Genomic DNA, 12,512 nt, shown 5'->3' with positions numbered 1-12,512 from the left:
AACGAAACTCCTCAAGGACACACTAACAAACTCAAAAGACAAAGGTAGACATGAAAATACGCGTCTCAGCTCGGCAAATATTAACACAAGAAGCGATGCGTTAGATCAGAGAATGATTTAAAAGTTGTTGTTTGTATATCTGTGATGTGTGTGTGTACTGTATGCATGCACACCTGCTGTACTGCAGCCAGGCTTAGGTGCTGCTGGAGCATGAGGTGTTGCTGCTGGGCTGCATACATCTGCTGCAGGTACTGTGCTGCGGCTGTGCTGGGCTGCCGGTTCAAAGCCTGCTGGATAACCTGAGTGAAGATGTTATGGCATAAATACCTGAGCATATGAGTAATAGTCTAAAGCAGTAGTTCTCAAACTCGGGGCCGTGGCCCCTGGGGGGGCCCCGAGATGGATCCAGGGGGCCACAGATTTTGTGGCATTTTATGAAATATAGAAATTGATCATAGATTTTATGCAATCAAACATCAGAAAAATAAGACCACCAGACAAAAGAATTGATGTTTCAGCATTGTATAACCGAATATGTTTTTGTTTAAATACAAATGTTAAATTTAAGATTATAAGTCTTTATTTGGGGGGCCGCAAAGCGATGCACTCTACACAAAGGGGGCCTTACAATGAAAAAGTTTGAGAACCACTGGTCTAAAGGGTTGTCTAGAGAACACATAGTTCACGGCATGCATGCCTGGGTTATGATATGTCATGTGGAGTTAAAGTCATATGTCACAGCAGACCATAATGTGACGCCAACATTCCCTTAACTGTCCTGTAAACACGTTATCTGTAGACACCGTCCTTAGGGTACTCACTTGACGGTCGGCCGCTTGACATCTGAAAATGCACTTTATTTACTGGTTGCATTACTGGAGATGGCTTGCTTTTGTATTATTCTATACAAAACGTATTAATATTTATGCAATAATCATTATCTATTCCCCCCATTGAGAACAATACAAATATGTAGTTTGTACTACCAAAAGTGTTCATGTTTTTTCATATTTCCCATTAATTTCCTATGTCAGTCATTTTTGACTGCAAAGGAGATGGGTGTAAGTATTTTTATCTTTAACATATAGGAATCATATCCATAATTTTTTTTCACATAGCTAATGCGGCAAAAGTCACCAAGTGTCATCTCATTCTGATGAAGCTGCGATTTTTAACATTTCAAAATGTTTCGGTCAAAACTGACCGAAGAGGCCAAGAGGATTAGGAAAACATATCATCAAATCATAATCATAATCTAACATGGGAATGATTCAAACCTTTCAGGTTTTCATGGTTATTGTGACAAAAATCGGAGTAAAATATTACCACAATATCTTTTTTATTAACAAATAATGCCATGTCAAATGTATCTTTCATTTTGTTTATTTTGAGTGTGTACCTTTTTGGCTAAAAAATCAAATTTAAGTGTAGGGATTAGAGAGAGAAAGTATAAGCATTGTGGCTCTTAAGGCAAAACTTTAAATGTGTGCTGAATTATTTATGACAGGGGTTCTCAACCTTTTTGACTCCAAGACTGTATTCAACAATATTCAAACCCCCCTCCCACTCACAAAAACTGAAAAGTTCTACCCAATAAAATATTTCATTTTATTTAACTTGATATTAACTGGACAAATGTTTATTCAATATAAGAATGAACAAATATTAAGAAATATCTTGGTTTATAGTTGTTTTAAAATGTATTTCAATGCTCATTTTCTCAATTTTAAATTATTAGTCACTGAGGCCCCCTTGGAAGTCAACTGAGGCCCCCTGGTGGGCCACAGCCCCCCTGTTGAGAACCACTGATTTATGATATTATCATATGTGTAAAATTAACACAATATCGACAATCATAGTTTTTAATATCACAGTTATTGACAATACCAGTATATTGTGACACCCCTTTTCTGATTATAACAGTCCAATTATCCATTTTACATATCATCCAAGAAATTCTTACATTATATTTTTTATTATCAGAAAATACACATGGTATTGGTTTTCATGCAGCTAAATGAAATTTACTTGAACCCTCTGAATTAGCAGCGTTCACCTGATAGGTATAAAATCTTTTCTGACCATGTGCTCTAAGCGGTACCTCATCCTTGTTTAATTTGAGCACATTAACTGAATTATTGCCAAAAGAGCATAAAATCAAGTATATTGCATCATGTGAACTATACTGTACAAATGTAGTTACATGTGTGACAGTGATGAATGAGAGACTCCTGTTATTTAAAGTACCTGCTGCTTATGGCCTGTAGATGGCACTAGTGGATAACAGTTTTAATCCACATAGTCAAGCACTTGCTGATCAGTCTTGACACAAAAATCTAATTCATCCTGTTTCCCCAGAATTGTAGCCCTTATGTAACGACCTGTTAGCAACATGCTGTTTTAAAAGCACACAGTTTCAAAATTCACAATTGTGATATGACTGTGAATGTTTGTGCTTTAGAACAACCCAAGAACATTAAGGTCAGCAATGCACGAGAGATTAATTTCTTCTGTAAATGCAAATAGGACTCCACCTGAACTGTCTGTCTGTCTGTGATTCCTCCATAAATTGATATCTGAGGGAGCACTTGCGGTCTGCTTGAGGAGGTGGAGGTGGTGCTGATGCTGGTGGAGTTTAAGGTGGGGCTGGGGGTGGTGACGCTGGCACTGGAGGCCACACTGCCCTGCTCCTTCTCCATGGGGAGCCTCCACCTGCCTGTGTCTGATCCACGGCTACTGTCAAACCTTCACGCTCCCCACCAGCTGAAACACAAACAAGAGAAACAGGAGTTTGTCACATAGTTTTAGGTTAACAAATATTTATACTGCTGTCAATGAGTCTTTAACTTGCTATTCTGAAAAGGAATTATAAGTCTGACGGCACACAAATCTGTTTTCATGTCTGAGATTGTAATACATGCACAAAGAAAGCCTGTCTGGTATCATCATGGCTTTTAATTCTGTTTATAACACAAGACTGTGTGTTTGGGTGAAGTATATGTACAGTATATACAATTATATATATATATATATATTATATATCTATAATTATTGAATTATTACTATTTAGAATATATTGTTTTCAATTTACAGACAGCATGATTTAAGACGTTTGTTTAAAATATGATCATTTATGTCATGCCAGCATTTACATTTACATGTATTAACAGGTGCTTTTATCCAAAGTGACTTACAAGAGAGAAACATCACAATAATATTCACATTACCCCAATGCAAAGTACAGAAAAGACATAACAAGCATACTTAAAGAAAAATAATTAAGTGCCTTTGTTGAAGGGATACTTCACCCAAAAATGAAAATTCTGTCATCATTTACTCACTCTCGAGTTGTTCAAAATCTGTATACATTTCTTTGTTCTGATGAACACAGAGAAAGATATTTGGAAGAATGCTTATAACCAGACAGATCTCGACCCCCATTGTCAACCCCCATTGACTCCCATGATAGGAAAAATACAATGGTAGTCAAAAGTGCCCCACGAACTGTTTGCTGTCCTACATTCTTCAAAATGTCTTCTTTTGTGTTGAACAGAACAAAAAGAAAAAGAAAGATCAAGTAATTTTTCCTACTATGGGAGTCAATGGGTGTCGAGATCTGTTTGGTTATAAGCATTCTTCCAAATATCTTTCTCTGTGTTCATCAGAACAAAGAAATGTATACAGATTTGGAACAACTCGAAGGTGAGTGAATGATGACAGAATTTTCATTTTTGGGTGAAGTGTCCCTTTAATAGCTCAGGTTTAAGTTATCCCTAACACTTTACAATAAAGTTGTATTTGTAACATTAGTTAATGCGTTAACTAAAATGAAGTAGCAATGAAAATGACTTCTACAGCATTTATTAATCTTAGTGTATGTTAATTTCAGCATTTACTTATACATTATTAAAATCAAAAGTTGTAACTGTTAACATTAGTTAAAGCACCATGAACAACTGTATTGACCTTAACAAACATTAACAAGGATTAATACATGCTAAACCTTATTGTAAAGTGTTAAGATTTCATTCATCACAGAATGTAATTGCATGTAAAAAAAAAAGACAACAACAATTATTTTATTACTCTCCTTTTCTTTATAGAAAGAACAAGTGCCAGCTAAATACAACTTTATAACAACAAGAGCTGATTAATTGCTGACAGATTTTTCTATTCCTCACAGAACCTCACACCTCAATTCATTTATGCTCCATGTGTCTAGCTCCAGTAGCTCTGACCAAATGTGAGGAGTGAGAAGTTGGAGCAACAGACGTGACATCAACATGTGAGGTAGTGTCAGCCTTTGATCTGTCTCTGGATCTCTAAACCCACAGCAAATGTATCAAGACTCTATCTGACGCATGATTAATACTTGCTTTTTCACTGCTTTTGTCTCTTTGAAATGCATTTGACAACACTGCACTTGAGTTTTCCATTTAAAGTCAGTCAAACGTGTCACAAACCGCTTAGTACACCAAATATGTGCAATACAAATGACGAATAAGATCACATGGGAATAAAGTAACGACTATAAAATCTGTGAAAGGCTATAAAATTGCATTGGTATGCAAATGTGAACCAGATTTACCGTTGATTGCATAACACACTAAAATCAAAACACGAGACTTAAAACGATCAATCCGCAAAAACAGAGTTGCAATTATACTTACTCAGATAGTCTGACAGCTTCTAGCACTACATGTCACAGGATCAAACTAGCACCAACGCAAATACAATCTCTTCTCTGGACCAGAACTCCTCCCATTACACATGACTGAGACCCAATAACGTCATTAACCGAACAGACATCAAAGGCTGCTGCAGGGGGAACGGGGTGGGGTTTTTTGTGTCTTGAGGGGTAGGAGGACACAGAGTGGACACGACAGGCCTGACCCTGCCTCTTTAGCTCAGCAAAGAAACAGCTAGACCAACATCAAATCTTTTGATACACACCGAGCCAAATGGAAGTGTGTACGGCGCGATACACCTGCTGAAACATGTCCGAAACACGTGTGAGGTCGCCCACAAAATACATGGACCTTAAATTTGAGCTGTTATGTCAAACACAGCTCATTGGTGCTTTGACATGGTGTTGCACAATGGTGCCGTACGACTTGAGTTTGAGTCCGACTCATGGGTCATTCACCCCATCTTCCTATCACTCATTGTCCTATCTGTAATAACGTCTCAAACATGAAATAAAAACATTGCAATTAAACACATTCTTGAAGGACATGTGCAGATATACTCTCTGAATTGAAGGAGTTCATTAAGATGCACAAGAAAGGAGAGAGAAAAGACGGCTTTCAGCTCCAAAGCTTCTTTTTACATTGAAATACATTTGAGGAATTTGTTTTGAACCCACTTGACCTTCCATCAGATGTGGAATCCTTCAAGGACGCAAAAAGCTTAATACACTCCTCTCTCCATTACCTTGAAAAGATCCCCATCCTCCATCCAGCTCTTTGTCGCTCTCTCGCTCTCATTATTTCACAACACACGGCACATCATTCCACTCAATTTGCTCTCTACCCTGCAACTGAAAAACGCCTCACCAAAGCTTACAGAACACCTTACAGAACACCCATTGTCATCATCCACACAACAAATTGAATTACAGTCACTGAAGGAAAAAAGTCCACGCTGAGGAAAGCGACCGGTATGAGAGAGCAAGAGTCATAAAAGCCACAAGGTTAGGCCGAGGCGTTAAGGTACGTAATTGGTTATCAGGACAATGCAGAGGCCACATCAAACAAACCAGTGCTGAGCCTCAGGTGAAATGACACCAGATGGATGAGACCCTCAATCTGTGCCTGTCTGGACAGGTTAGAGCCAGGGTTCAACCAGTCTGATAGGATCACAGCTACACGGCCATCAAAAGATGTTGAGCAACTGCTAAAACTAGCTGTGTGTCTTGTCATTCATTTGTCGTGGACTGACAGTTTTGAATGAAGAGAATTTATTAAAATTATTATAAGTGTTGCTTGTATATGTATTTGAAAAGCTGACGTGAAATAATTTGGGGAAGTTGACATGATGGTATGACATGCTAAACAAGATTTACTGTAGCCAATTCTTTTAATAGATCATTCGCTAAAACGAATATTATCATTTGTATGTGTATACACAATTTAAGGTTAAAAAATGCTGTATTTTCCCGATACCGTGCATGTTTGTATCTTCTCTTTGCCCCGCCTCTCTGAAATGCGCAGATTTTTAACAAAGCTCATCGCTCTGAAAAGCGAGGTGTGCTATGATTAACCAGTGCCTAGTGATTGGTCGAATACTGCAAGCGTGTGATGGAAATGTAACGCCTCTTACCATATTTGGAACATCAGGTTCCAAAGCAATTGTACTGACAGGTGCGCCCACCTTACTTGCGTATACATTTGGGCGGTCTTAGTCAACTCATACCACAAACTGACGTAGATTTGTGGGGGTGTGGTTACACGAGGCGTTTCAGGCAGGTCTGGGTGAGCATTCGCTTTTAGATAGAATGCATCTTTTGTTCCAACACTTTCATTTTTGCAATTTTACGTGTCTAATACATGCATGGGCAACTTATAACACACCAAAGACACAGAAAAACACGTATTCGCGCCATATGACCCCTTTAAAATGATCATGTATGCAGCTTTATTGCCATAATAATTAACTATAATTAACTACAAGTTTTTTTTTAACTTTACATTGTTTAAAATAATTAATAAATTAAATGTATTTATTTATTTGATATTATTTGTCACACCACATGACCATTTGACATATGTCTTTTAAAGGTAAAGGCCATGCTGTGTACCAACTTTCAGCCAGCATTTCTAGATGTATTGGGGTCATTCCAGTCCGGTGTTTGTAGAATTTCAATAAAATTAAACCTCAGGAGTGACAAAGTCATCCAATAGCAATATGAAAAACTGCCAGCATGACAAGACACATGAAAACTGTGATGAAAATCATTTTTGAACTTATTCTAAATAATGTACAAATATTACTGTTGTATTGCTTGAAATTGAATATGAACTTGTTTTCTTTGCAGTATTTGAGGTCTGAAAAAATACAGAGCATCTTTTCTGTTATTTTGACCTGTTTCTCTGGTTTTCATTTTCTGCAAATAAATGCAAATAAAAACAATATTTTTATTTGAAATTTGGGAGAAATATTGTTAGTAGTTCACAGAATAATAGAAAAATGATTGTTTTACCTAAACACATACCTATAAATAGTGAATTCTGAAATTAACTTTGAGATTAGTCTCTTAATTTTTTCAGCATCTGTAGGTTATATATTATTTTGTTTAGTTTATTGACTCACTGTTGTATTTTGTTCAAATGTGGAATATAAACTCTTTAAAATGTTAAATTAAACCCAAAATGAATGTCATTCTCACCCAGAATAGTTAAACCGACACTCTCTCAGGATATTAGGTTCATCACAGATTTCTTACTGTCAGTTTGAACACTTTTGACCAATTGTAAAACAAAAGTAAAGCAATTAGTAGCTCCCGTCCTCAATGGAGACATCAGATGTTTGACGCTTCACAGATCAGACAGTCCTGAGATCAACAGTGTCCATGCTGTCAGCTTCTATGATATCTGCACAAAAACGCACATGACTCATAAAGATTTCACTCTAGATAAAGGCCTTGACAAAACATGTTCGCTTAACAACGGGCCTGTTGAGCTTATACCAGAGCTGCTCATAAATCTGAGGTGGCAAGATCGAAAAAAAGAGAGAAAGAACAAGTGCCGACAAATGAAAGGAGGGAGTCACTGGTCATATGTTCCTGAGTCAGCAGAAATCAATGCTCAGTAACAGGTTTGGACATTTCTTTCATTTGTATCAAACCCATGAAAGGAATTATCAGAACAAAACTATACAGTTGTAAAAGCAAAGTTCTTTGATAGTTTTCCAGTCTTAGACCTTGTTCTTTTCACTTTTTCACAGTGAGAGAGGTTTCTTGACTTTGACAACCGGTTGTTGCATGCAGCCAGAACTCTCTCTTCTCTGGTATCCATCATTCTCCATGTAAGCACATTCCCTCTATGTGGCGACCAGGCAGAGAGATTTGTGACCCTCATTTCCTTAAGATCCACCATAAAACTGCCTGCTTTGTCTGTACGGGGCACATCATTGTGGAGCTGAGAAAGCATGAAATATGACCTCTAGTCGCCTTGGTATCGCTAAGTGAGAAACCCAATTGGGGGGTTCGGCGGCTAAGACAAGGGTTTTTTACTGTATAGTTTGAGTGACATGCGATCGCACATTTATTGTGTTTGGGGGCTTTATGGATTTTCGGGCAATCAGAATTTTGCATATGCAAATATCCAGTTGGTGGAAGAATCCAGTGTGGCCTGATGTCATGTAAATGTACGGTGAAAGACAATCTGCGTGTTTGCATATTAAAATAGTCCGTTTTGAAATACTCTGAATATAGAGCTACTTTACCAAAGAGGAATGAACAACCACGTTGCTTCATTTATTTCCCATTGATTCGGTGCTTCTGTGCAAAGCTTTGTTTTCGATTCCACCATTAACATATAAATTAGGTGCTCGCAGAGCCAGATAAATTGCAGAGTAAAAAAGCCATTTTGATGTTTTTGATTCAGGCCAATGCGCACAAACTGAATGAGTATCATTCGGAGTCCAAGCGTGAAATAACCTGAATATAAACATCATGAACATGTTTCCTGGAAATAATAACACAAGCCTCCTAGGCACGAATCGCCACAGGAACCATAATATGATGTCTCAACCGTATATTTGTACAATTTTCTTTAAAGCATTTAAAAGGCGCTCTTGGGATGCTTAACTCTGAAAGGACGTTGTTCAGATAATAGCTGAATAGTCTGATTTTCTTTAAGATTATCATGTGACGCCTAATATTCATGCTGCTGATAATAATCTAAAGCTTTGCGTTTAAAGGTAATACAATGCAATGACTGTCTTGTCTACTAGCTGAAAGTTGTTCACACACTGGGACAATAAATCACCGTCTCCCTGTCGAAAGAGTGAGACCTTTACAGGCTTTGTCTGGGTGTGAAAAGACTGCAGCCAGCAGCACACGTGGCTCTCGCTGTGCAAACTCCGTAAAGCTACATTACCACAGGGAAGGAATCAAATACACACATGCCCTAAAGACCACTCAGTTTACAAAGCACCTCAAAGCCTTGCAGCCTTAAAATGATTACTTACAGAGCGTAAAGACAAGTTCTTGAATTTGTATTTCAAAAGCAAAACTTGAAGCTGTCGTGTATCATTTCTGTACCACTCGGATCACCGAACAGAACTACAAATATTTTTTTCCGTAGCACTCCCCCTTGTCTGACATTGGTTAATCAAACTAATAATTCATCCCCAAACTGAAGTCATTGACTAATGTTGTTTTGTCAGACTATTATTTATTATTACGCAAAATATGAACAAAATGTCAATTTCAAATCCATCTGAGCATGCCTTACTTATTCAGCCACGGAAAAAAAAGAGACCATTGCAAATTTTCATTTCATCAGCATTTCTAGATGTATTGTGGTCATTCCAGTCCAGTATCTGTTGAATTTCAACAAAATCAAACCTCAGGAGTGACAAAGTCATCCAACAGCAATGTAAAAAACTGACAGCATGACAAGACACATGAAAACTGTGTTAAAAATCCAGGTTATCGGATATATACTGTATATATTTTTACTTTTCCTAAATACACGTACAAATATTATTGTTGTACTGCTTAAAGGTGAATATGAACTTGTTTTCTTTGCAATATTTGAGGTCTGAAAAAAATACAGAACATCTTTTCTGTTACTTTGACCCATTTCTCCAGTTTTCATTTTCTGCAAATAAATGCAAATAGAAATTATATTTTTATTTGAAATTTGGGAGAAAAATTATTAGTAGTTTACAGAATAAAACAAAAATAATAATTTGAAGTAAACACATACATTTAAATAGTAAATTCTTAAACACTAAAAATGGTCTTCAAAATGGTCTCTTAATTATTTCCGTGGCTGTGGTTATCTGCTCTATATGTTAAGTCACATCATGAGCAAGAACTTTAACATTGAAAAAATTATGCACTATAGCTTTAAATTAGAAGTTACAAAAACGCAGTCGTTTTATCCAAATACTGGTTAAAATACATTCCTTTCAGTGTCCTTTCTCAAAACAAATGGTGACTGATCGTTTTTCAGACAGAGACAGTTGCATACACAGCTAAACACCTGAGCAAACCTTGTTTTGTGAAACACAGCTACCTGTCATAGTCACAGTCCTTAACCATGAAGCGTTAAGACACGAGCAAACAGAGAAGAGATGACAGATTTTACACATAACTGAAGACCACACAGTAAAACAGCCTCTCTGAAATTCAGTTTTAAGATTGAACTCAAACTGCACAGTTGTTTAGCTTTGATGTTATTGTTTTGTAAGAAGAGTATGGATGTAACATTCAAGAATCGGAGAATCTGATAAAACCTGAATTTTCATGATTGATAAATGCCCCTAAGATAAATTTCCCTATGTGTCTCTCTTCAGTGAGGTATGTATGGATATCATTGTAGTATTTTGACACACCTGTTTATTTTGCATTAACATGCCTTTAAACATTTCTGACACTATATGCACCTGACCTACAAGCATGCCAAACCTGACAAAAAAAAATTGTTCCATGCAACCAAAGCAATGTTTTATGTCCTCCTGTAGGTTCATTTTGCGATATAGCGACCAGCTGACTGTACGTTCTCCTTCACATATTGTACAAATAATATAGATACAAATCTGACCACTGTATTACAGCATCAAATAATCCCAATGAGTCAAAAGGCTTAAGGTTTCTTTACAGAGGTACACACCAAATAAAATGAGAAAGTAAATCTGAAGGGTTGAACGTCAGGGGTTACTGCCCTTGCTGGTGAGGAACCAAATCATTATGCCCTAAGCATAAAAAGAAAGAAAGAAAAGGGAGATTTATGTCAAGCAGCTGTGTGGCTGTCGGCTCCTGAGCAGGAGAAGGGAGTGAGTGAGAGAGGAGTGGATGACAGAAAACACCTGGACATGGAGCAGAGAATCACTTTCATCTGCGCAGGCAGCACTTGAGAGAGAGAGAGAGAGAGATGTCTGCACTAACTTCATAACAATCTCCAGCAGTTACTACAGGCTGTCAGCAGCTCTCACACATTCTCATTCAGAAGCTTGTCTGGTTTACACTTTAACTATTGCTGACTCGGCCAAAAGAAAAAGACCTGTACACAAAAACAACTATTGAAAATTTCCAGCCACTTACACAGTCTAATAGGGGCATGTTGTCACACTGCATTTTAAGGGGAAATGTTTACACAATGATGAATGTATGAACAAATATTAAGTCTTGCCATACATTGAAAAATTAATCCAAAATGCAGCTTGTAGCCTAAAGATTGATCTATATTGACCTTCTGACCATATTGAAAATGAGGTTAGCAGCGACAGCCCTCAACTTGATTAATGACATCTGACGTTTTTTTTACTTTTGAACTCCGAAAATATTTCTCTAAGGACAAAACATGTCATTCTGACTTCAGGACAGTGAGGAGATGAAGCACTGTGTACATTTTTAAGCTTCAGATAGGCATCAGAAACGGTCAAAAATGAAAGATAAACCCCAGATACGTCGTCTGTTTTGAGTTTGCGTTAATGGTAGAGTCACACGGCAGAGCACATCATCAGCCGTGATAGAAGAACGAGTCGGTGAACGCGTTCATTCTTGTGGTCTGCGTATCATCTTCATCAAGAGATCAGACAGCGAAACGTCTCCGCTCATCTGTTACCGCTTCTCGCAGCTTTCATCGCTGAAGATGGATCATACCGTGAGATGCGGTAACGTGTATTTCCAACTCCTGTATATCTCATTACGGATTGCTTCATAAGCTCAACATGAGCCCCAGAGGAACCAGCATGTACAGTATTCGGTAAAATAAGCTTCTATATGCGTTAAAAATAAAATCAATTGTGTTTAGTGTTGTGTATTTGAATGTAAGGTATCAGTCAAGAGTTTAGAGTGTAATGGCACACACTGATGACAGACACGACGACAAGCTCAAGTTAAATCCACATCCAATGGAACAGAACAGGTAAACATCCACGTAAACTAATAACAATGATGACATCCACGGAGTAGTCAGAGATAAGGGTAACACAGACCATGTAACAACTTTACAATTAGACCTGACCATGAACAGAACAAAACACAAGGAATATAAAGGGTCCAGGGAATGCAGATCAGGTGTGGGTGCAATCAAAGATGGTGACCAACTGGTGCAAAGGATTATGGGGAGTGTAGTCCGTGACTGTTGAATAAGAGTCCATGGAGTGAAAACACGGGGAAAGCTGGCAGGGGAACACAAGGGGGCAGACAGGACCGTTACATAGTCACTTACTCGTTCTTTATTACCACATTTTAGAACAATAGTTGACTCAATAAAACTCTGAAACAACATAAATGTAATTTATCATGTAAAGATGCTTCATACAGATTGGTTTTC

The 12,512-nt window shown here is 37.6% G+C and overlaps 1 protein-coding gene across 3 annotated transcripts in view; it reads right to left on the bottom strand.

Moving 5' to 3' along the window:
* Positions 1-12,512, bottom strand: part of phc2a (polyhomeotic homolog 2a (Drosophila)) — a 40,682-nt gene that overhangs the window by 20,490 nt on the left and 7,680 nt on the right. For all 3 annotated transcript variants that reach the window (XM_057320136.1, XM_057320137.1, XM_057320135.1), the window contains 2 exons: positions 2,535-2,763; positions 174-299 (listed from right to left, as the gene is read on the bottom strand). In XM_057320136.1, coding sequence (XP_057176119.1) covers positions 174-299; positions 2,535-2,699 — 291 coding nt within the window. In that variant the 5' untranslated portion in view covers positions 2,700-2,763. The remainder of the gene's footprint in view (positions 1-173; positions 300-2,534; positions 2,764-12,512) is intronic.

The sequence above is a fragment of the Triplophysa rosa genome, linkage group LG21, assembly GCF_024868665.1.
Source record: "Triplophysa rosa linkage group LG21, Trosa_1v2, whole genome shotgun sequence".
NCBI lineage: Eukaryota > Metazoa > Chordata > Actinopteri > Cypriniformes > Nemacheilidae > Triplophysa > Triplophysa rosa.
Note: the sequence above shows the minus strand (reverse complement) of the source record. Positions and strands in the feature narration are given on the sequence as shown.